The following is a 26,288-nucleotide window of genomic DNA, read 5'->3' as shown; positions in this document are numbered from 1 at the left end:
ACATATGCAGCGTTTACCGTGAATGCAGTCTCCGCTAACGTGGGAACATTGCCTTAAGATTTTTATTGTGCTGTAGCACGGATCTTCAGTGCTATGGATTGAATCGAGCCCTTATACAGCTCAATTCAAACATCCATTACAGGATTTTACACAGTAGCAGATAAATATTGTTTTTGTCCATGTGGCAAATGCAAAACACAGCGACTAGACTCTTTCCCAGTTGAATAGGGACATCCTATAAATCTCGTTAGAGGCCTTTAGTTGTTCAGAGTAAATTGGCATACTTAGATATTTCTTGGGAAAGTGATGCATCTCGTAAACTCGCATATTTGTCATGGAGTTAGAAGTAGCTGTGTAGTTTTCAGTATAAAACAGTGTGCCAGGGCAGTAGTTGAATCAACAAATAAAGGGAATAAACAATGTTATTACAGGACTGATGGAATCTGGCCTCCAAATGAGAACGGTTGAGCCCCATTTTGTAATCGAACAACAAGTGTAGCCCCCCCCAGACATCTCTCTTCTCATCAGATATACAGTGCATTCGGAAAGTATTCAGTCCCCTTGAGCTTTTCCACATGTTGTTATTCTAAAATGTATTAAATAAAACATTTTCCTCATTAATCTACACACAACACCCCATAATGACAAAGCAAAAACAGTTATTTTTTAATTTTGGCAAATTTATTCAAAAAAAACAATACCTTATTTACATCAGTATTCAGACCCTTTGCTATGAGAGTCAAAATTGAGCTCAGGTGCATCCTGTTTCCATTGATCATCTTTGAGATGTTTCTACAACTTGATTGGAGTCCACCTGAGGTAAATTATATAAAGGTTCCACAGTTGACAATGCATGTCAGAGCAAAAACTAAGCCATGAGGTCAAAGGAATTGTCCGTAGAGCTCTGAGACAGGATTGTGTCGAGGCACAGATCTGGGGATGGGTACCAAAACATTTCTGCAGCACTGAAGGTTCCCAAGAACACAGTGGCCTCCATCATTCAAAAATGGAAGAAGTTTGGAATCACCAAGACTCTTTCTAGAGTTGGCTGCCAGGCAAAACTGAGCAATCGGGGGAGAAGGGCCTTGGTCAGAGAGGTGACTAAGAACCCGATGGTTTCTCTGACAGAGCTCCAGAGTTCCTCTATGGAGATGGAAGAAACTTCCATAATCCCAAACCATCTGGGCAGCACTCCATCAATCAGGCCTTTATGGTAGAGGGGCCAGATGGAAAACACTCCTCAGTAAATTGCACATGACAGCCCGCTTGGAGTTTGCCAAAAGGCACCTAAAGGACTCTGACCATGAAAAAACAAGATTCTCTGGTCTGATGAAACCAAAATTGATCACGTCTGGAGGAAACCTGGCACCATCCCTACGGTGAAGCATGGTGGTGGCAGCATCATGCTGTGGGAATGTTTTTCAGTGGTAGTGAATGGGAGACTAGTCAGAATCGAGGGAAAGATGACCAGAGCAAAGAACAGAGAGATCCTAGATGAAAACCTGCTCCAAAGCGCTTAGGATCTCCGACTGGGGCGAAGGTTCACCTTCCAACAGGACAACGACCCTAAGCACACAGCCAAGAAAATGTAGGAGTGGCTTCGGGACAAGTCTCTGAATGTCCTTGAGTGGCTCAGCCAGAGCCTGGACTTGAACCCGATCGAACATCTCTGGAGAGACCTGAAAATAGCTGTGCAGCAACTCTCCTCATCCAACCTGACAGAGCTTGAGAGGATCTGCAGAGAAGAATGGGAGAAACTCTCCATATACAGGTGTGCTAAGCTTGTAGCATCATACCCAAGTAGACTCGAGGCTGTAATCGCTGCCAAAGGTGCTTCAACAAAGTACTAAGTAAAGGGTCTGAATACTTATGTAGATGTGATATTTCAGTTTTAATTTTTTTAAACAGTTGCAAAAATAGAATAAGGCTGTAATGTAACAAAATGTGGAAAAAGTCAAGGGGTTTGAATACTTTCTGAATGCACTGCAAACCGGGATGGAAAGTTTGCTAAGTCATTCAGGCATTTGCTAATAGACAGTCCGCCCACATGGGAGGTTTGGCGCACAGGCATCCAAAAGACGGAGAGAAACTAACGGTGAAATTAGAATAGAATCTTTATTCATTTTACAAATACCATTTTTACACTATGTGCCACTATTCCACACTGAAACCCTTTCACTACACACACAAATTATTCCAAATGTACACAAGGGACATGACCAGAAATAAAAACAAAACCGTTTGCTGCACACACACACACATGCAACCAATGACATTCAAGTGCATTTTAACTCGGGCTTTCCGATAATGTATCGTCTAAGACGTCATTATAAAACCCAACCGTACTAAGTAACATTGTTACAGAATTGACTGTAAAGGCGACTGATGACTGTTACACAACTGGCTCTTATGGCAAAGACTGTTTTCAGAAATGTTACAGCAATGACCATAACAGAAATTACTGTTGCATGACTGTTATAGAAATGTCATACGAATGACTAACAGAACTGACTGTTAAGGGAATGACTCTTACAGAAATGTGACAACAATGACCGTAACAGACCTGGCTGTTACTACAATAACTGTTACAGAAATAACAGAACTGACTGCAGATAAGAGAAGAGCAGTTGAATTAGCATTCATACCACCTAGCTTCTTTCATCTCCAAACCTCAGGTGAATATCTCAGGCAACCATGATTCGTCCTGCCAACACATTTCAATTGCATAGGGCCCAACCAGACCGATCAATGGTACATCACATTCAGCATCCGAGCTACTGTTGCGTTCTACCTTTTTAATTGGGTGGCGCATGGAGCTTTTGTTAAATAAGGTCTCTTTTTTTCTGCACAGATACAATCAATAGCTTGTTGCCTGCTGACTTGTCAAGACTGTAATCTTTATCGGTATATAACTTTGGAATGCGCTTCACGTAAATCAGCTTTCACAAAGCATTTTGTCATAAGGACGACATAATAGACGTCATTAGCAGTCGTGCTGATGGAAATTATCTTTAGACAAATCTTATGTCACACAGCCAGTGGGGTGTCCAATCTGACCAAAAGTAGGTAGCATACATCAATAGTCCAATAAGTGTCACGTCAGTGTAGGACCATATTTGTATAAATTGGCATCACTTGACAGCACTATACCAGTACTCAAGTGGTGCCATAGCATTAATGGCTGAATTCCAAATCAACCCCTAGCTCATCTCCTTTATGCACTCCTGTAGATCTGAAACAGATTGATTGGTATAAGCAATATTTCTACCCAGCCAATCAGAAGGCAAGGTGAAGCTATTACCATCTTGCTTCCACCCATCCAATCCGCTCAGATCCACAGCAGTGCCTAGGGTGTAGGAGATGATGGTCAATTAGCAATTCAGCACAAGTTGGCAGTGACTGCAAATTCAGTGTTGGCCAAACACTGTGCACATTCTCGCTCCATTAGGACAGTCAGCAGTGATCCCAGATAACCCTGCATTATCATTACAAACAGCCTTATCCATTTACTCCAAAGTGCTCAAATCCGGGGATATTTTAGTACCTCTGTACCAGGACATTGTCTTGCATTAAGGTGCTTAGCTGAGTTGCTGACCAGGTTAGCTTTGATATCAGTTCAAATCTCTACATACAGTACAGTGAGGGGGCTTACGGAAGAATGGAAGTATTAATTTACTGTATCTGATTTATACATATCTTCCATAAATCAAGTGCATTTCCATCAATTAAATCATATCACACAGTATAATTATAAGTATAAATATTTCTGAAAATTATTTTATTTCACCCTACCAAACCAATCTATGACAATCAAAGCTTATGTTGCCTCATACCTACAGTATGTTCAATAGCATGACAACTCTAGCAGTCTCAATTTGAAAAGTAATTTCTAGTTTTCTAGTGTCCATTGATGGTCAACGGGTAGAGTAGACAGGTAAAACAGAAAGTAAACAGGTAAAACAAAACAGGTAAATCAGCAAGTAAATAGGGCAAACTAGCTGATGTGTAGTTAAAATGTAGGCTGGCCACACCACCTTAACATACATCTTAAAATAAAACATTTCTTAAATGTATATAATAATAACTAATTAGGTAGTGTTGTTTTTGGGGGACATTTCAAGGAGCAAAAGAAACAAACACAACACCCAAGAAAAAACAAACAAAGCAAAATCACTAAACAACCCCACCCCAAAAATTAAAAAAACAACATACAGAAACTTTTCTCCAATATGCTCGCTCTACTGCTTTCCCACCCACCTAACCCAACCCCCTGGGTCCTAGTGTCCTCAGCTGTTCTCGTCCACGAGCCGGGCACCATTAATGCCGCGATAGGTGACACGGCTGGGCCTCACCAGTACGCCGTAGTCCGGGCGGCACGTGAAGTAGCGGCGGCCGCCCACCTGGCCATCATTCTTACCCTTGGCGGTGCGCAGCTCCAGCCCTAGCCACAGGCCTGGGGCGAAGTCAGCCTGGCCCACGTAGCGGATCAGAGCCATCTCGTTCGCGCTGCTCAGCAGCACTTGCATGCCCAGGTGGAGGCGCACTGAGGCGTCCGAGCCAGAGGAGGTGGTGGTGGTGGCAGTGGTTCCTCCGGAGCTTCCTGTTCCACCTCGGACCCCAGCCACCACTCAGGGTGCTCCAGCGCCGACGGTGGGAGTTGGAACGTGACCTGAGGGGAGAGGGAGAGATAAAGAGAGAGGGAGCAAGAGAGAAAGAGTGAGCTCATGGACTCCTGAGTTCTTTTGCAAAAAAAGATAGAATTAGAGTTGAATAAATGTAGATAAAATATTTAAAACATTTGCAAGGACCTCTTTAAGGAATACCTGGGATAGGATAAAGTAATCCTTCTAACCCCCCCCCCTTAAAAGATTTAGATGCACTATTGTAAAGTGGTTGTTCCACTGGATATCATAAGGTGAATCCACCAATTTGTAAGTCGCTCTGGATAAGAGCGTCTGCTAAATGACTTAAATGTAAATGTAGAGCATAGTAACGTCAACATTAAAACCTTCAATACAAATCAAAATTACGTACCTAAAACCTTAATTTTGGACAAAAATACCTAGATGGACTAATACTACCAAGGACAATCAAGAAAAAAACTTCTAACAAACCAAATCCTGCAGAAGAAACACAGCGGAACATGGAAATACCATCCTACACAAAACAGAGTGAGTAATATCCAGTCTGAAGCTACTTCTGAAGCCAAAGAGTAAAAGACAATTTCTAGGTGATTTTGTTATACAGGGATGTTCAGTTGAAGTCGGAAGTTTACATACAGCTTAGCCAAATACATTTAAACTCAGTTTTTCACAATTCCTGACATTTAATCCAAGTAAAATTCCATGTCTTGGGTCAGTTAGGATCACCACTTTATTTTAATAATGTGAAATGTCAGAATAATAGTAGAGAGAATGATTTATTTCAGCTTTTATTTCTTTCATCACATTCTCAGTGGGTCAGAAGTTTACATACAATTTATTAGTATTTGGTAGCATTGCCTTTAAATTGTTTAACTTGGGTCATATGTTTCAGGTAGTCTTCCACAAGCTTCCCACAATAAGTTGGGTGAATTTTGTCCCATTCCTCCTGACAGAGCTGGTGTAACTGAGTCAGGTTTGTAGGCCTCCTTTGCTCGCACACACCTTTTCAGTTCTGCCCACATAGTTTCTATGGGATTGAGGTCAGGGCTTTGTGATAGCCACTCCAATACCTTGACTTTGTTGTCCTTAAGCCTCTTTGCCACAACTTTGGAAGTATGCTTGGGGTCATTGTCCATTTGGAAGACCCATTTGTGACCAAGCTTTAACTTCCTGACTGATGTCTTGCTTCAATATATCCACATAATTTTCCATCCTAATGATGCCATCTGTTTTGTGAAGTGCACCAGTCCCTCATGCAGCAAAGGACCCTCACAACATGATGCTGCCACACCCGTGCTTCATTGTTGGGATGGTGTTCTTCGGCTTGCAAGCCTCCCCTTTTTTCCTCCAAACATAACAATGGTCATTATGGCCAAACAGTTTTTATGCCGGTTTTGGAGCAGTGACTTCTTCCTTGCTGAGCGGCCTTTCAGGTTATGTCGATATGGGACTCGTTTTACTGTGGATATAGATACTTTTGTACCCTTTTCCTCCAGCATCTTCACAAGGTCCTTTGTTGTTGTTCTGGGATTGATTTGCACTTTTCACACCAAAGTACATTAATCTCTAGGAGACAGAATGCGTCTTCTTCCTGAGCGGTATGATGGCTGCGTGGTCCCATGGTGTTTATACTTGTGTACAATTGTTTGTACAGATGAACGTGGTACCTTCAGGCATTTGGAAATTGCTCCCAAGGATGAACCAAACTTGTGGAAGTCTACAATTTTTTTCTTAGGTCCTGGCTGATTTCTTCTGATTTTTCCATGATGTCAAGCAAAAAGGTACCGTAAATTCCGGACTATAAGCCGCAACTTTTTTCCCAGGCTTTGAACCTTGTGGCTTAAACAATGACGCGGCTAATATATGGATTTTTCCCGCTTTCCTTTTTAAAAAAAAAAAACCCTATTCTGTGACGTGCTCAGTTTTTTGGCGGCATGAAGCTTTCATTAGACCAATGAAATTGCCGAACGGGTTAAGGTCAAACAACTTTTTTGTTTTCTGTTTAGATTAAATCGAGCGCTCTCAAACTTCCCATCATTCTGATTACGGTAGTCATTTTGTCACCCTCATCATGGCAAAGACACGGAGAAATGCATATGATGCAGCTTTCAAGTTGAAGGCGATTGATCTGGCTGTTGGAAAAGGAAATAGAGCTGCTGCACGGGAGCTTGGTCTTAATGAGCCGATGATAAGACGTTGGAAACAGCAGCGTGAGGAATTGACTCAGTGCAAAAAGACAACTAAAGCTTACTGCTAATTTAAATTTTTTTGTTACAAGCCGTGTTTCGTTAAAGCCTATTTATTTTTGTTACAATGCCGTGTTTCGTTAAAGCCTGTGTAAAGTTAATTTGTTTCAATGTACCGGTAGGCACCTGCGGCTTATAGACATGTGCGGCTTATTTATGTTCAAAATAATATATTTTTTTTAATTCAGTGGGTGCGGCTTATATTCAGGTGCGCTTAATTGTCCGGAAATTACGGTACTGAGTTTGAAGGTAGGCCTTGAAATACATCCACAGGTACACCTCCAATTGACTCAAATGTTATTTTAAAGAAGCTTCTAAAGCCATGACATCATTTTCTGGAATTTTCCAAGCTGTTTAAATGCACAGTCAACTTAGTGTATGTAAACTTCTGACCCACTGGAATTGTGATACAATGAATTATAAGTGAAATAATCTGTCTGTAAACAACTGTTGGAAAAATGACTTGTGTCATGCACAAAGTAGATGTCCTAACCGATTTGCCAAAACTACAGTTTGTTAACAAGAAATTTGTGGAGTGGTTGAAAAACGAGTTTTAATAACTCCAACCTAAGTGTACGTAAACTTCCGATGTTTTCTATATACAGTGGGGGGAAAAAGTATTTGATCCCCTGCTGATTTTGTACGTTTGCCCACTTACAAAGAAATTATCAGTCTATAATTTTAATAGTAGGTATATTTGAACAGTGAGAGACAGAATAACAACAAAAAAATCCAGAAAAACATGTCAAAAATGTTATAAAATGATTAGCATTTTAATGAGGGAAATAAGTACTTCACCCCTCTGCAAAACATGACTTAGTACTTGGTGGCAAACCCTTGTTGGCAATCACAGAGGTCAGACATTTCTTGTAGTTGGCCACCAGGTTTGCACACATCTCAGGAGGGATTTTGTCCCACCCCTCTTTGCAGATCTTCTCCAAGTCATTAAGGTTTCGAGGCTGATGTTTGGCAACTCGAACCTTCAGCTCCCTCCACAGATTTTCTACGGGATTAAGGTCTGGAGACTTGCTAGGCCACTCCAGGACCTTAATGTGCTTCTTCTTGAGCCACTCCTTTGTTGCCTTGGCCGTGTGTTTTGGGTAATTGTCATGCTGGAATACCCATCCACGACCCATTTTCAATGCCCTGGCTGAGGGAAGGAGGTTCTCACCAAAGATTTTACGGTACATGGCCCCGTCCATCGTCCCTTTGATGCGGTGAAGTTGTCCTGTCCCCTTAGCAGAAAAACACCCCCAAAGAATAATGTTTCCACCTCCATGTTTGACGGTGGAGATGGTGTTCTCTGGGTCATAGGCAGCATTCCTCCTCCTCCAAACACGGCGAGTTGAGTTGATGTCAAAGAGCTCCATTTTGGTCTCATCTGACCACAACACTTTCACCCAGTTGTCCTCTGAGTCATTCAGATGTTCATTGGCAAACTTCAGACGGGCATGTATATGTATTCTTGAGCAGGGGGACCTTGCGGGCGCTGCAGGATTTCAGTCCTTCACGGCGTAGTGTGTTACCAATTGTTTTCTTGATGAGTATGGTTCCAGCTGCATTGAGATCATTGACAAGATCCTCCCGTGTAGTTCTGGGCTGATTCCTCAGCCTTCTCATGATCATTGCAACTCCACGAGTTGAGAACTTGCATGGAGCCCCAGGCAGAAGGATATTTACAGTTCTTTTGTGTTTCTTCCATTTGCGAATAATCACACCAAATGTTGTCACCTTCTCATCAAGCTGCTTGGCAATGGTCTTGTAGCCCATTTCAGCCTTGTGTAGGTCTACAATCTTGTCACTGACATCCTTGGAGAGCTCTTTGGTCTTGGCCATGGTGGAGAGTTTGGAATCTGATTGATTGATTGCTTCTGTGGACAGGTGTCTTTTTTACAGGTAACAAGCTGCGGTTAGGAGCACTCCCTTTAAGAGTGTGCTCCTAATCTCAGCTCGTTACCTGTATAAAAGACACCTGGGAGCCAGAAATCTTTCTGATTGAGAAGGGGTTCAAATACTTATTTCCCTCATTAAAATGCAAATCAATTTATAAAATTTCTGACGTGTTTTTTCTGGATATTTTTGTTGTTATTCTGTCTCTCACTGTTCAAATAAACCTACCATTAAAATTATAGACGGATCCTTTCTTTGTCAGTGGGCAAACCTACAAAATCAGCAGGGGATCAAATACTTTCCCCCCCCACTGTGTGTGTGTGTGTGTGTGTATTACTGTATTACTGTGTGTATTACTGTATTTGCATACACTTCAAACAGACATAGATACCCCACCAGACATAAACTTCTGACTTCAAGTGTGTGTGTGTGTGTGTGTGTATATAAATAAATATAAATATATATATAAATAAATAAAAATATATATATTAGATATAGTACATATATATAATATAAATATAAATATATATAAATACATATTTATATTTATATATATTTATATTATATATATATATATATATACTATATCTAATATATATATATATATATATATATATATATATATTGATATATATATATATATATATATATATTTATATAAATTATACATTTATAAATTATACATTTATATAAAAGTTGGATCAGCCTGTAGTGTGGTTTTCCACTTTAATTTTGAGTGTGACTCCAAATCCAGACCTCCAAAGGGTTTTAACACTGTTTCCCATGCTTGTTCAATGAACCATAAACAATTAATGAACATGCACCTGTGGAACGGTCGGTAAGACACTAACAGCTTACAGACGGTAGGCAATTAAGGTCACAGTTATGAAAACTTAGGACACTAAAGACGCCTTTCTACTGACTCAGAAAAACACCAAAAGAAAGATGCCCAGGGTCCCTGTTCATCTGTGTGAATGTGCCTTAGGCATGCTGCAAGGAGGCATGAGGACTGCAGATGTGGCCAGGGCAATAAATTGCAGTGTCCGTACTGTGAGACGCCTAAGACAGCGCTACAGGGAGACAGGACAGACAGCTGATCGTCCTCGCAGTGGCAGACCACGTGTAACAACACCTGCACAGGATCGGTACATCTGAACATCACACCTGCGGGACAGGTACAGGATGGCAACAACAACTGCCTGAGTTACACCAGGAACGCACAATCCCTCCATCAGTGCTCAGACTGTCCGCAATAGGCTGAGGGAGGCTGGACTGAGGGCTTGTAGGCCTGTTGTAAGGCAGGTCCTCACCAGACATCACCGGCAACAACGTCGCCTATGGGCACAAACCCACCGTCGCTGGACCAAACAGGACTGGCAAAAAGTGCTCTTCACTGATGAGTCACGGTTTTGTCTCACCAGGGGTGATGGTCGTATTCGCGTTAATTGTCGAAGGAATGAGCATTTCACCGAGGCCTGTACTCTGGAGCGGGATCGATTTGGAGGTGGAGGGTCCATCATGGTCTGGGGCGGTGTGTCACAGCATCATCGGACTGAGCTTATTGTCATTGCAGGCAATCTCAACGCTGTGCATTACAGGGAAGACATCCTCCTCCCTCATGTGGTACCCTTCCATCAGGCTCATCCTGACATGACCCTCCAGCATGACAATGCCACCAGCCATACTGCTTGTTCTGTGCGTGATTTCCAGCAAGGGAAGTATGTCAGTGTTCCACCATGGCCAGCGAAGAGCCCGGATCTCAATCCCATTGAGGACGTCTGGGACCTGTTGGATCGGAGGGTGAGGGCTAGGGCCATTCCCCCCAGAAATCTCCAGGAACTTGCAGGTGCCTTGGTGGAAGACTGGGGTAACATCTCACAGCAAGAACTGGCACAACTGGTGCAGTCCATGAGGAGGAGATGCACTGCAGTACTTAATGCAGCTGGTGGCCACACCACATACTGACTGTTACTTTTGATTTTGACCCCCCCTTTGTTCAGGGACACCTTACTCTATTTCTGTTAGTCACATGTCTGTGGAACTTGTTCAGTTTATGCCTCAGTTGTTGAATCTTATGTTCATACAAATATTTACACATGTCATGCACAAAGGACAAAGGAGAGCTCTCCAATAAGTACCAAAACATTCAAAGGCCCTTTTCTCAAAAGTGGGTTTACAAGTTTATCAACTTTCAAAGCAGAATTACTTTCCCATTGTTCCTCAAAAATGCAGTGTATGATACACAATTTTGTAGCTGTGAGTCTCTACTTTTATCCAATGTTTTTTTTATTCATCAGATTTTGCTACATAAGACGGTCAGTCACATTTCCACATCATTACAACACTGTATACTGACATAATGACATTTTGAAATGTCTTTATTCTTTTGTAACTTTTGTGAGTGTAATGTTTACTGTTGATTTTTTGTTGTTTATTTCATTTATTTTATTTGATCTTTTTCACTTGCTTTGGCAATGTAAACATGTTTCCCATGCCAATAAAGCCCCTTAAATTGAAATTGAATTAAGAGTGAGATGGATGAATGGGGTTAGAGGTGGAGAGAGAGAGAGGGACAGAAGGGTGAGTGTAGAGGGAGAGAGATTGAGAGAGAGAGAGAGAGAGAGAGAGAGTAAGGCAGCAAGCAAGAGAAGGAGTAAAAGGGTAGAGAAAGAGGGTGAAATAGCGCAGTGTGAGAAAGATATGAGTAGAAATCAGGGGATGGAGAAAGGAGAGTAAAAATAGTGATAGGAGGGCGTAATGAGAAAGTGAGACAATGGATGGGGAAGAATGTAGAGAGTGGCAAAGGGAGGAAGGAAAGGAATGGGAGGGGTGAGAGAAAGATGTAAAACGAGAGAGGGAGAGGAACGTGAAGGAGAGGGATTGATCTTGGATTGCTTTCATACTCATTACAACCCTGCTATCGAGCATGGGCAATTCCCCAAAACTATAATTTTTGCTGACCACTATTGATTTTACCCCCAGTGGTGGTGGGATTAGGGAGAAAGCTGAAAACGGTCAGGGAGGAGAAATGCAGACACGTGGAATGTGGAGGAGAGTGCTTATGAGAAAATGGCTACCTGTTGACGGGACTCTTCTGGCTCTGCTCCTTCTGGGCAGCGATGGCCGTCGACGTGCTGAAGCTGCGTCTGATTCCTGAATGAATGACAGACACGTGTGTGAATACACATAGACAGATTCACAAATATGTAGTACACATACACACATTAACATAAACAAATACAAAGAAGGACACACACACACACACAGTGAAGGGTACCGAAATAATTGTGACACGAAGACAACTGCATATTCCATCATTAAAATGTTATCATCGTTAATTAAGTTTATTCAGCGTTTGCATGAATATTTGAATAAATAAGGAAAAACCAAGGCCAAAAACTCACTGGCAAAAGGACGGTTGAGACGTGAGGAGGACAGCTCTGAAAGACAATCCATAGAGCCATGGATCCTGTGGAAAAATGTTAAATAAAATTAAAAAACATTTACACTAAAGCCTAAGTCTAAGACACACAATCGTTAAAGCCCTTACTGAGTTCCAGAAACAGTAGCCTTCTTCAATAACACCCTACAAAATCGGCAGCTCTTTCTCTTACAGTACAAGGTTGAGGTCAATTCCATTTCAAATCTAGCATATTCACTACACAGGGAATGAATTGAAATTCACTAAAAGAATAGGGCAGGAAAAAAGTCGTAATTTAAAATAATGAGCTATTTCTCCAATTAAACCATTGATTATCCATCAATTTCCGGAATGGAATGAGTCGAGATGGAATTGACCCAGAACCGTTCACCCTCTATCCATCAACTCTCAAATAGACACAAATAAAATAAAAATGTGGTATCCCAGCACAAGGTGCCTGTCCAACTTGGTGGATGTGTTTGCCGCTGTGTGTCAGTGATAACTGGAGCTTTGAAAACCATTACCACATAGGCAGGCGAAGTGAAGAATTTAGCAAAAAAACAGCCTTATCTTGTTAGGAAAGCAGAAAAGGAGAGGAGGGGGGAGTGAAAGAAAGCAGAAAAAATGTGAAGAAAAAAGTAACGCCTCACTGTTTGTTATCTAATAGGTCCTGATAGCTGCTGACAGGAAGAGAAAGACAGCAAGAAGGAGAGAGCGAAAGAGTGGCTGTTCTGGCTCCTCGGTGATGGAGAGAATGCGAGAGGAAGATTTCTATTAGCCCAAGCCTCGATTTAGCAGAGCGTCCCACTTGCCCCGCAGGTTAATTAGGAAAAAAAGAGGGGAAGAATGACAAAAGGAGTCCAGTCCTTTCAGAAAACACTCTCCTCATCACACAGTAAAAGTAGGGTAAGAAAAAAAGAGAAAGAAGATGATTGCAGGTGTGGAGCTGGGAGAGGAAAAAAAAATGTAAGGGGGTAGACGGAGAGAAGAAACGAGATAAAAAATAAAAAAAGTACTGTAACCAAATGGATCAACTTAAAAATAAATTACCTCATTAACTCCATCTCAACAAATAAGACTTACTTTCCCCTTTTCTTGATGTATGTATGTATAGTGCCGTCTACCTTTAAAATAAACTTCACTCAAATGAATCAACTTCCTTGACTCTGTGTCCAGGAAAACCTCCCCATAATGTTTAAATGAGTGGAACGGGATGATGTCTTGCATGAAAAAACATGTTTACATTACCAAGTACATTAATGGGGTAAACCTACTCTAAGAGTATGTATTAGGCTGATTGAGAGAAGATTTGAATCCTAATCAACCCATCCAATGTGAGTACATCTGTTGTTGAAGTACAGTAGATCAATAAAGCTACAGAATTCTAGTAGTAGTCAAGCTGCTGATACTGAAAAGCCTTGTTAGTGCATAGGTCAAATTAGCTTTTGAAATTGATGTATTTTTTGGCTTCAGACAAAAGACATTGAAATTAAACCGTTTTTTTGTATTAATAGCACAAGTCTTGCCACCAAACATTATTACTATGCATTATAACTAGTTGAAATTGCATAAAACATGACTGTCAATGTTTGGTTTTCAAAATGGTACAGCTCTTTAACAGTTTATGCTACAGACACTAGAGCACTGTTAAAAGGTCTTACAATTGCATAATGATTAGCAAACATTTGCATAAAATGAATACATTTACCACAGTACCTAACTTCCCCCATTATGTTTTTTCTGAATATAGTCAAAGGTAAATGTGAATGCCTCACGTGCCTTGCTTTTATAAAACGGTTACCAACATATTAAAATAACTATAAATTCAATACAAATCTTTATTTTGATAAGTAAATTCATACAACTTAATTATTCCACCAAAATACATAATCCGGCTAAAATTCTGGTTGTTAGTTCTTTTGGTCATGTTGCTACAGACTCGACTCAGTCGTTAATTCTTTTTGCATAGTTGCTAAAAACAAGTTGGTTGTTTAGCAACAAAACTGACACGTGTGCAACTATGTGGCAAAACAGACCGGGTTGGCTTAAAATGTTGACAATATGTAAACTATATTTAGTCTCCAAATATTGAAAACAAATACATTTGCACAATGAGCAATTGTTGTCGCTCAAATACATTGTTACAGTTGTTGTTTAGCTAGCTAGATCATTTTTTTCATATTAGCATAGACATGACATCAGTCAAAGCACTCAAAGCAAGACATGGTATGAATAACAAGATACAATGAGAAGAAACGAGTCATCTTCAATTCCCCATAAGGCAGCTTCTTGTCATTGTTGCTAGCTACACAATTTTTACACAAAAAGTATGTGGACACCCCTTCAAATTAGTGTATTGAGCTATTTCAGCCACACCTGTCGCTGACAGGTGTATAAAATTGAGCACACCGCCATGCAATCTCCACAGACAAACATTGTCAGTAGAATGGCCTTACTGAAGAGCTCAGTGACTTTCAACGTGGCACCGTCATAGGATACCACCTTTCCAACAACTCAGTTTGTCAAATTTCTGCTAATGCTGACCCGGTTAACTGTAAGTGCTATTATTGTGAACCTCTAGGAGCAACACCAACGGCTCAGCCGCGAAGTGGTAGGCCACACAAGCACACAGAACGGGACCGGTGAGTGTTGAAAATTGTCTGTCCTCGGTTACAACACTCACTACCAAGTTCCATACTGCCTCTAGAAGCAACCTCAGCACAAGAACTGTTCGTCGGGAGCTTCATGAAATGTGTTTCCATGGCCGAGCAGCCGCACACAAGCCTAAGATCACCATGCGCAATGCCAAGCGTCGGCCGGAGTGGTGTAAAGCACGTCGCCGTTGGACTCTAGAGCAGTGGAAATGCGTTCTCTGGAGTGATGAATCACGCTTCACCATCAGGCAGTGCAACGGACAAATCTGGGTTTGACAGATGCAAGGAAAACACTACCTGCCCCAATGCATAGTGCCAACTGTAAACTTTGGTGGAGGAGGAATAACGATCTAGGGCTGTTTAACTTGTTTGGGATAGGGGGCAGTATTTTCACATCCGGATGAAAAGCGTGCCCAAAGAAAACTGCCTGCTACTCAGGCCCAGAAGCTAATTGGTAGATTTGGATAGAAAACACTCTAAAGCTTCTAAAACTGTTAAAAATAATGTCTGTGAGTATAACAGAACTTATTTGGCAGGCGAAACCCCGAGGACAAACCATCCAGGAAAAACTTTTTTTCAGTTGACTCTGTTTTCCATTGGTTTTCCATGGAACCTAGATTTCTGTGGCACTTGGTTGCAGTTTCCTATTGCTTCCACAAGATGTCAACAGTCTTCAGAAATTGGTTGATGTTTTTCTTTAGAGAAATGAAGAAGTAAGGCTTTTCAGAACGAGGGTCCAGCCGAGTGAACTATACTGTTTGATGCGCGCTCCAGGTCATGCGCTTCACATTGCTTTTATCCGGTATTGAACACAGTTTATCCCATCTTAAATTTTAGCGATCATTTACGTTTTAAAATACCTAAAGTTGGATTAGGAAAGTTGTTTGATAATGTTTGGACAGCGTTTACAGGTAATTTATTAGATATTTTTGTAGTCATGCTGGGCGAGTTGGAACCGGTGTTTTTCTCAATCAAATGCGCCAAATAAATGGACATCTTGGAGATATAACGACGGAATTAACCGAACAAAAAGGACCATTTGTGATGTTTATGGGACATATTGGAGTGCCAACAGAAGAAGCTCTTCTAAAGGTAAGGCATGAATTATATCGTTATTTCTGAGTTTTGTGTCGCGCCTGGCGGGTTGAAATGTGATTCTCATGTGCTTGTTTGATGGGGTGCCATCCTCAGATAATCGCATGGTTTGCTTTCGCCGTAAAGCCTTTTTGAAATCTGACACGGTGGCTAGATTAACAAGAAGATAAGTTTAATTTGGTGTATTGCACTTGTGAATGTATGAAAGTTAAATATTTGTAAAACAAATCAATTAATTTTGCGCTCTGCAGTTTCACCGGATGTTGTCGAAACGTTCCGCTAGCGGAACCCCTATCCCAAACAGGTTTTAACATGGTTTGGGCTAGGCCCCTTAGTTCCAGTGAAGGTAAATCTTAGCGCTATAGCAAACAATGACATTCTAGACGATCTGTGCTTCCAACTTTATGGCAACAGTTTGGGGAAGAACCTTTCCTATTTCAGCATGACAATGCCCCCCTGCACAAAGCGAGGTCCATACAGAAATGGTTTGTGGAAGGACTGAACTGGCCTGCGCACAGTCCGAACCTCAACCCCATCTTTGGGATGAATTGGAACTGATCGCCCAAAATCAGTGTCTGACCTCACTAATGGTCTTGTGGCTGAATGGAAGCAAGTCCCCGCAGCAATGTTCCAACATCTTGTGGAAAGCCTTTCCTGAAGAGTGGAGGCTGATATAGCATCAAAAGGGATACCAACTCCATATTAATGCCCATGATTTTGGAATGAGATGTTCGACGAGCAGATGTTCACATACTTTTGGTCACGTAGTGTATATGACAATTCAGAACCATCACAACACACACCTACCGGCACACTTCATTTTTGGGACATTTTCAGCCAACCCATTCTAAACAAAAAGGTTGTTTAGCAGGCTGGATAACGTTCTTGTCACTTGCTAGCTAGATAGGCAACTTCAGCTAACTAAGTCAGGTTAAACATTGCACCTGGAATGGCAGAATACTAGCATTTGTTTGTTTTAGCTTTTTTTCTATTGGCATTTACTTGGGCACCTAAAGACCCTCAGACCATGAGAAACAAGATAATCTGGTCTGATGAAACCAAGATTGAACTCTGAGCTGAATGCCAAGTGTCACGTCTGGAGGAAACCTGGAACTATCCCTACGGTGAAGCATCGTGCTGGCAGCGTCATGCTGTGGGGATGTTTTTCAGTGGCAGGGACTGGGAAATTAGTCAGGATCGAGGGAAAGATGAATGAAACAAAGTAGAGAGAGATCCTTGATGAAAACCTGCTCCAGGGCATTCAGGACCTCAGACTGGAGGGTTCACCTTCCAACAGGAAGGTTCACCTTCCAACAGGACAATGACCCTAAGCACACAGCCAAGCCAATGCAGGAGTGGCCCACCCAGAGCCCGAACCATCCCTGTCTCCTCTCCCCCAGTGTGAAGACTGTGTATAATGAGCCTGACAACACTCTCATGGCTATCAATGATCAGGACAAACTGTGCTGGTGGTAGAACACCCAGACCGGGCATGTCCACTGACTAGCCTCATTTACAGCTGCAACACACACACACAGGCTAATGGAAGTTAATGGGGCCTAATGGAGTGTACTGTAATATGTGATGAGACTTCAGCCCCTTTATTATTGTCAGTGTTAGTCTAATGTAGTGAACAGTGTTACAAGCTAATGTAGCATACTGTATAACAGTAGTGTATGGTCCAACAATGTGACCATTATTAGAGACTGCTGGAGGGTAATATACTGGACCGGTCTGCCTTCTTGTTCAATGGAGTTGAATGAAACCTCAGGAACTGGCATCAGAAAAGAAAAACAAAACATGGAAGAAAGAGGTGTACAGCAAGACACAATAGAGGTAAGCATGTCTCCATCTATCTTTATTACCTCACGCTACAGTAAAACTATCTCTGTGACGCTAAAGGCCTTTGCAGACTGTATATCGGATTCAGACTTTTTACAATTATCACGTCACACTGCGCGATGTCACCAAATTAAAATCTTGATATCAATCTGGACAGATATGATTTTGTTCAGTTCTGTCGTCACATTCTGCGAGTGGATTGCGAGGCTACGTCAGCCAACATAGGCTACGTCAACTGCAGCAATGTATTTGATCTGCGCTTGTGCCAGCAGCGCAAGCCTCTCTCTCTATGCTTATATACAAGTGAAGTGAGTTCGGAAAAACTAAAAGTAGGCCTATGCATCGAAGAAATTGTTTTCACATACCGACGTTATATGTCCGAACTCAGAATCAAACTATTATACTAATCTGACTATTCACAATAATCATATTATTGTGTGCATACTCGGTGCCGCCCGTGTTCCTATCGGTCAGTCACTGGGATCGGCTCGTAACACCAGCCACACTACACAATAAAGGCAAAACAATTCTGACACTGCCAGAACTTTGTCCGAGTCTACCATGTAGTGGTACTTAATCGGCAGACCTTGAAGCCACCTCCAGCTGCGCAGAGGTCGTTACAATACAGTACACCCTGAATTCATCTAAATTTTGAACTGATATGCAGCCAGGACACTTCAATTGTAAAGCACCTCAATAAGAAAATATATTGTTGCTTTGATTGAATTTATTTTGGGTAACAGACATATACATTTGAAGTCAGACATTTAAATGCATTTGGCAAGGTGTATGTAAACAGTTTTTCACAATTCGCGACATTTAATCCTAGTAAAAATTCCCTGTTTTAGGTCAGTTTGGATTACCACTTTATTTTAAGAATGTGAAATGTCAGAATAATAGTAGAGAGAATGATTTATTTCAGATATATCTTTCATCACATTTCCAGTGGGTCAGAAGTTTACATGCACTCAATTAGTATTTGGTAGCATTGCCTTTAACTTCATCGGGGTAGGGGGCAGTATTTTCACGTCCAGATGAAAAGCGTGCCAAGAGTAAACTGCCTGCTACTCAGGCCCAAAACCTAGAATATGCATATAATTAGTAGATTTGGATAGAAAACACTCCGAAGTTTCTAAAACTGTTTGAATGATGTCTGTGAGTATAACAGAACTCATATGGCAGGCAAAAACCTGAGAAGAAATCCAACCGGGAAGTGTGGAAATCTGAGGTTTGTAGTCTTTCAAGTGATTGCCTATCCAATATACAGTGTCTATGGGGTCATATTGCACTTCCTAAGGCTTCCACTAGATGTCAACCGTCTTTAGAACGTTGTTTCAGGCTTCTACTGTGAATGGGGAGCGAATAAGAGCGGTTTCAGTTAGGTGTCTGGCAGTCGGCCATTATTTTAGGTACGTGTGGCCATGAGCACGAGCTCAGTTCTCTTTCCTTTATGAAGACAAAGGAATTGCCCGGTTGGAATATTTTTGAAGATTTATGATAAAATCATCCTAAAGATTGATTCTACACATCGTTTGACATGTTTCTACAAACTGTAATATAACTTTTTTTACTTTTCGCCTGGACTTTAGTGCGTGCGCCTTCTGCATTTGGAATAGTGAACCTAACGCGCGAAGGTATTTGGACATAAAGATTAACTTTATCGAACAAAACTAACATTTATTGTGGAACTGGGATTCCTGGGAGTGCATTCCGATGAAGATCATCAACGGTAAGTGAATATTTCTAATGCTATTTCTGACTTTTGTTGACTCCACAACACGGCGGGTATCTGTATGGCTTGTTTTGGTGTCTAAGCGTTGTACTCAGATTATTGCAAAGTGTGCTTTCGCCGTAAAGCTTTTTTGAAATCTGACAGGGCGGTTGCATTAACCTCTCTAGGCTAGGCGGGACGAATTCGTCCCACCTACGTAACAGCCACGGCTATCCTGTGGCGCGATTTTCAAAACCTTAAAAATCCTATTACTTCAATTTCTCAAACATATGACTATTTTACAGCCATTTAAAGATAAGACTCTCGTTAATCTAACCACACTGTCCGATTTCAAAAAGGCTTTACAACGAAAGCAAAACATTAGATTATGTCAGCAGAGTACCAAGCCAGAAATAATCAGACACCCATTTTTCAAGCCAGCATATAATGTCACCAAAACCCAGAAGACAGCTAAATGCAGCACTCACCTTTGATGATCTTCATCAGATGACAACCCTAGGACATTATGTTATACAATACATGCATGTTTTGTTCAATCAAGTTCATATTTATATCAAAAACCAGCTTTTTACATTAGCATGTGACGTTCAGAACTAGCATACCCCCGCAAACTTCCGGGGAATTCGCTAACATTTTACTAAATTACTCACGATAAACGTTCACAAAAAGCATAACAATTATTTTAAGAATTATAGATACAGACCTCCTCTATGCACTCGATATGTCCGATTTTAAAATAGCTTTTTGGTGAAAGCACATTTTGCAATATTCTAAGTACATAGCCCAGGCATCACGGGCTCGCTTATTTAGACACCCGGCAAGTTTAGCACTCACCATAATCATATTTACTATTATAAAAATTTCATTACCTTTTGTTGTCTTCGTCAGAATACACACCCAGGACAGCTACTTCAATAACAAATGTTGGTTTGGTCCAAAATAATCCATCGTTATATCCGAATAGCGGCGTTTTGTTCGTGCGTTCCAGACACTATCCGAAATAGTAAAGAAGTGTCACGCGCTTGGCGCAATTCGTGACAATAAAATTCTAAGTATTCCATTACCGTACTTGAAGCATGTCAATCGCTGTTTAAAATCAATTTTTACGACATTTTTCTCGTAGAAAAGCGATAATATTCCGACAGGGAATCTCCTTTTCGGCAAACAGAGGAAAAAATCCCAAAGGCGGGGGCGGTCGGGGTCACGCGCATAAGATAGTGTCTCTTGATGGGCCACTTGAGAAAGGCGATAATGTGTTTCAGCCTGGGGCTGGAATGACGACATTCTGTTTTTTCCCGGGCTCTGAGCGCCTATGGACGACGTGGGAAGTGTCACGTTAGAGCAGAGATCCTTAGTAAATGATAGAGATGGAAAAGAAGTTCAACAAATGGTCAGACAGGCCACTTCCTGTAAAGGAATCTCTCAGGTTTTGACCTGCCATTTGAGTTCTGTTATACTCACAGACACCATTCAAACAGTTTCAGAAAATGTAGGGTGTTTTCTATCCATATGTAATAAGTATATGCATATTCTAGTTACTGAGTAGGAGTGGTAACCAGATTAAATCGGGTATGTTTTTTATCCAGCCGTGTCAATGCTGCCCCCTAGCCCTAACAGGTTAAGGAGAAGTGTATCTATAATTCTATTCATAACAGTTGTATATTTTATCAATGTTTATGATGAGTATTTCTGTAAATTGATGTGTTCATTCACCGGTAGTTTTGGAGGCAAAACATTTCTGAACATTACACGCAAATGTAAAAATGGGGTTTTTGGATATAAATATGAACTTTATCGAGCAAAACATAAATGTATTGTGTAACATGAAGTCCTATGAGTGCCATCTGATGAAGATCATCAAAGGTTAGTGATTAATTTTAGCTGTATTTCTGTTTTTTGTGACGCCTCTCATCGCTTGGAAAATGGCAGTGTGGTTTTTCTTGTCTAGGTGCTGTCCAAACACAATCTAATGCTATGCTTTCGCCGTAAAGCCTTTTTGAAATCACACACTGTGGTTTGATTAACGAGAAGGTTATCTTTAAAATGGTGTATAATACTTGTATGTGTGAGAAATTTGAATTATGAGATTTTTGTTGTTTTGAATTTGGCGCTCTGCTATTTCACTGGCTGTTGGCGAGTGGGACGCTACCGTCCCACATACCCCAGAGAGGTTAAATTGTTTAACTTGGGTCTAACGTTTCGGGGAGCCTTCCACAAGCCTCCCACAAAACGTTGGGTGAATTTTGTCCCATTACTCTTGACAGAGCTGGTGTAGTCAGGTTTGTAGGCCTCCTTGCTCGCACTTGCTTTTCCAGTTCTGCCCACAAACTCTCTGTAGGATTGTGGTCAGGGCTTTGTGATGGCCACTCCAATACCTTGACTTTGTTGTCCTTAAGCTATTTTGCCACAACTTTGGAAGTATGATTGGGGTCATTGTCAATTTGGAAGACCCATTTGCGACCAAGCTTTAACTTCCTGAATGACGTCTTGAGGCCATCTATTTTGTGAAGTGCACCAGTCCCTCCTGCAGCAAAGCACCCCCACAACATGTTGCTCCCATCCCCGTGCTTCACGGTTGGGATGGTGTTCTTCGGCTTGCAAGCCTCCCCCCTTTTCCTCCAAACATAATGATTGTCATTATGGCCAAGCAGTTTGTTTCATCAGACTAGAGGACATTTCTCCGAAAAGTCAGATCTTTGTCCCCATGTGCAGTTGCAAACTGTAGTCTGACTTTTTTTAGGGCAGTTTTGGAGCAGTGGCTTCTTCCTTGCTGAGTGGCCTTTCAGGTTATGTCGATATAGGACTTGTTTTACTGTGGATATATATACGTTTGTACCGGTTTCCTCCAGCATCTTCACAAGGTACTTTGCTGCTGTTCTGGGATTGATTTGCACTTTTCGTACCAAAGTACGTTCATCTCTAGGAGACAGAATACATCTCCTTCCTCAGTGGTATGACGGCTGCGTGGTCCCATGGTGTTTATACTTGCGTACTTTTGTTTGTGCAAATGAACGTGGTACCTTCAGGCATTTGGAAATTGCTCCCCAGGATGAAACAGACTTGTGGAGGTCTACAATTGTTTTCCTGAGGTCTGGGCTGATTTCTTTTGATTTTCCCATGATGTCAAGCAAAGAGGCACTTAGTTTGTAGGTAGGCCTTGAAATACATCCACAGGTACACCTCCAATTGACTCAAATGATGTCAATTAGCCTATCAGAAGCTTCTAAAGCCATGACATAATTTTCTGGGATTTTCAAAGCTGTTTAAAGGCACAGTCAACTTAGTGTATGTAAACTTCTGACCCACTGGAATTGTGATACAAGTGAAATTATGTCTGTAAACAATTGTTGGAAAAATTACTTGTGTCATGCACAACGTAGATGTCCTAACCGACTTGCCAAAACTATAGTTTGTTAATGCGGGTGTAGCGAAATGCTTGTGTTTCTAGCTCCGACAGTGCAGTAATATCTAACAAGTAATATCTAACAATTTCACAGCAATACACACAAATCTAAGTAAAGGAATGGAATTAAGAATATATAAATATATGAATGAGCAATGTCAGACTGGCATAGACTAAGATACAGTAGAATAGAATACAGTATATACATATGAGATGAGTAATGCAAAATATGTAAACATTATTAAAGTGACTAGTGTTCCATTTATTAAAGTTGCCAGTGATTGCAAGTCTATGTATATAGGGCAGCAGCCTCTAATGTGCTAGTGATGGCTATTTGACAGTCTGATGTCCTTGAGATTGAAAGACTGAAAAACAGCTTCTGTCCCAGCTTTGATGCACCTGTACTGACCTCACCTTCTGGATGATAGCGGCGTGAACAGGCAGTGGCTCGGGTGGTTATTGTCCATGATGATCGATCTAGCCTTCCTGTGACATCGGGTGTTGTACCATCTCATTATGATGAATCATCAATTCCTAATTATTGATTGGTTTGTTAATTGTTTTAGTGTTATGTCTCCTGTGTGTGTGTGTTTGTGTGGGGATGCATTCACAGACACAGCGATCAGCTTGTTGGGGGTGAACTGGGAGCACAGTGCTATAGCCGGTGGGACAGAGGAGACGGCAACAGAGGGGGCTTCATCCTGAGCCCTATACTACGAATCATGTTTGACGAGTTAGCGAGGTAACTGTGGTCAACTCTGAGTTCAACCTGGAATAACCAGTACCATGACAGTGGCCAGGTTACTTTCTATGGCAATGAAGCCTTCAGAACTAACCTGCTCCGGGGCAGGCTAACTCAGGGCTAACTCCATGTATCCTGAATTATTCGTCTGAACCACGAGTTGAGGACCAACAAAATCAGATTCCCTCCCTCTCGCAAAGATTGTCATCATCCCCTTCATTTGAGGAAGACGATTGATTAAATATTTTATTAAACAGGTTTTGTACATAAAAACATCACATTACACATTTAGTAAGGACAGCATTTGCTTTCCAAACGGTACATTTCTCGCAGGATTGTATTTTGAAATTTGCGATAGGCAAACAAACTAACCAAGCATAGAGATATAATTCATAGATGGTAGTTCCCATTCAAGTCAAGACTGGCAGCCATTGCTAGGGTACCCATGAGTTTAACAGTCAAATTGCCAGGGTTAGAGGTTCCAAAAGCCTTCTATGGATTACAGTGTCTTCAGAAATGATTAATTTCCTTCTACATTTTGTTGTGTTACAGCCAGAATTCAAAATGGATTAAATATATGTTTTTTCCTCACCCATCTACACACAAAACCCCATAATGACAAAGTAAAATCCTGTTTTTAGAAATGTAAGCAAATGTATGAAAATGAAATACAGAAATATCTCATTTACATAAGTATTCACACCTCTGAGTCAATACTTTGTAGAAGCACCTTTGGCAGCGATTACAGCTGTGTGTCTTTCTGGGTAAGTCTGTAAGAGCTCTCCACACCTGGATTGTGCAACATTTGCCCATTCTTCCTTTCAAAATTCTTCAAGCTCTGTCAACTTGGTTATTGATCATTGCAAGACAACAATGTTCAGGTCTTGCCATAGATTTTCAAGTAGATTTATGTCAAAACTGTAACTTAGGAACATTCATTGTCTTCTTGGTAAGCACCTCCAGTATAGATTTGGCCTTGTGTTTTAGGTTATTGTTCTGCTGAAAGGTAAATTCATCTCCCAGGAAAGCACAATGAACAAGGTTTTACTCTAGGATTTGGCCTGTGCTTAGCTCCATTCTGTTTCTTTTTTATCCTGGAAAAGCTCCCTTGTCCTTAATGATTACAAGCGTACCCATCACATGAGGCAGCCACCTCTGTGCCTCAAACATAACACTTTGTATTCAGGACAAAAAGTTAATTGCTTTGCCACATTTATGCCAGCATTACTTTAGTTCCTTGTTGCAAACAGGATGCATGTTTTGGAATATCTTTTATTATGTACAGGCTTTCTTCTTTTCACACTGTCAATCAGGTTAGAAATGTGGAGTAACTACAATGTTGTTGATCCACCCTCCACCCGTGGTGGCTGTTTAACAATCTGATGGCCTTGAGATAGAAGCTGTTTTTCAATCTCTCGGTCCCAGCTTTGATGCATCTGTACGGACCTCGCCTTCTGGATGGACGCGGGGTGAACAGGCAGTGGCAAGGGTGGTAGTTTGCCCCCGGTGATGCGTTATGCAGACCGCACCACACTCTGAAGAGCCCTGCGGTTGTGGGCGGTGCAGTTGCCGTACCAGGCAGTGATACAGCCCGACAGTATGCTCTCGATTGTGCACCTCTAAAAGTTAGTGAGGGTTTTTGGTGACAAGCCACATTTTTTCAGCCTCCTGAGATTGAAGAGGTGCTGTTGCGCCTTCTTCACCACACTGTCTCTGTGCGTGGACCATTTCATTTTGTCGGTGATATGTACACTGAGAAGCTTAAAACCTTCCACCTTCTCCACTGCTGTCCTGTCGGTGTGGATAGGGGGGTGCTGCCTCAGCTGTTTCCTGAAGTCCATGATCATCTCTTTTATTTTGCTGATATTGAGTGACAGGTTATTTTCCTGACACCACACTCTGAGGGCCATCACCTACTCCCTGTAGGCTGTCTCGTCGTTGTTGGTAATTAAGCCTACCAATGTTGTGTCATCTGCAAACTTGATGATTGAGTTGGAGGCGTGCATGGCCATGCAGTCATGGGTGAACAGGGAGTACAGGAGGGGGCTGAGAACGCACCCTTGAGGAGCCCCAGTGTTGAGGATCAGCAGAGTAGAGATGTTGTTTCCTACCTTCACCACCTGGGGATGGCCCGTCAAGAAGTCCAGGACCCAGTTGCACAGGGCGGGGACTCGAGCTTAATGATGAGTTTGGAGGGTACAACGGTGTTGAATGCTGAGCTGTAGTCAATGAACAGCATTCTTACATAAGTATTCCTCTTGTCCAGATCGGATAGGGCAGTGTGCATTGTGATGGCGATTGCATCGTCTGTGGACCTATTGGGGTGGTAAGCAAATTGAAGTGGGTCTAGGGTGACAGGTAGGGTGAAGGTGATATGGTGGCCATCTTGAAGCATGTGGGGACAGCAGTCTGGGATAGGGAGAGAATATGTCCGTAAACACACCAGCCAGCTGGTCTGCGCATGCTCTGAGGACGCGGCTAGTGATGCTGCGTCCTTAACACGTTTAAATGTTTTACTCACCTCGGCCACGGAGAAGGAGAGCCCACAGTCGTTGGTAGCGGTTCGTGTCTGTGGCACTGTATTGTCCTCAAAGCACACAAAGAAGTTGTTTAATTTGTC

General features: G+C 41.7%; 1 protein-coding gene across 1 annotated transcript in view; it reads right to left on the bottom strand.

Annotated features, from left to right (window-relative positions):
* Positions 1 to 2,096: 2,096 nt before the first annotated feature.
* LOC106610599 (CAP-Gly domain-containing linker protein 4-like) overlaps positions 2,097 to 26,288 on the bottom strand; it is a 90,479-nt gene continuing 66,287 nt past the window's right edge. Inside the window, 4 exon segments of the mRNA XM_014209995.2 lie at positions 2,097 to 4,614; positions 4,616 to 4,669; positions 11,857 to 11,932; positions 12,184 to 12,248. Coding sequence (XP_014065470.2) covers positions 4,287 to 4,614; positions 4,616 to 4,669; positions 11,857 to 11,932; positions 12,184 to 12,248 — 523 coding nt within the window. The 3' untranslated portion in view covers positions 2,097 to 4,286.

This window comes from Salmo salar, chromosome ssa09, assembly GCF_905237065.1.
Source record: "Salmo salar chromosome ssa09, Ssal_v3.1, whole genome shotgun sequence".
NCBI classification, from domain to species: Eukaryota; Metazoa; Chordata; class Actinopteri; order Salmoniformes; family Salmonidae; genus Salmo; species Salmo salar.
The sequence above is the reverse complement of the archived record's forward strand: the minus strand, read 5'-3'. Positions and strand labels throughout refer to the sequence as shown.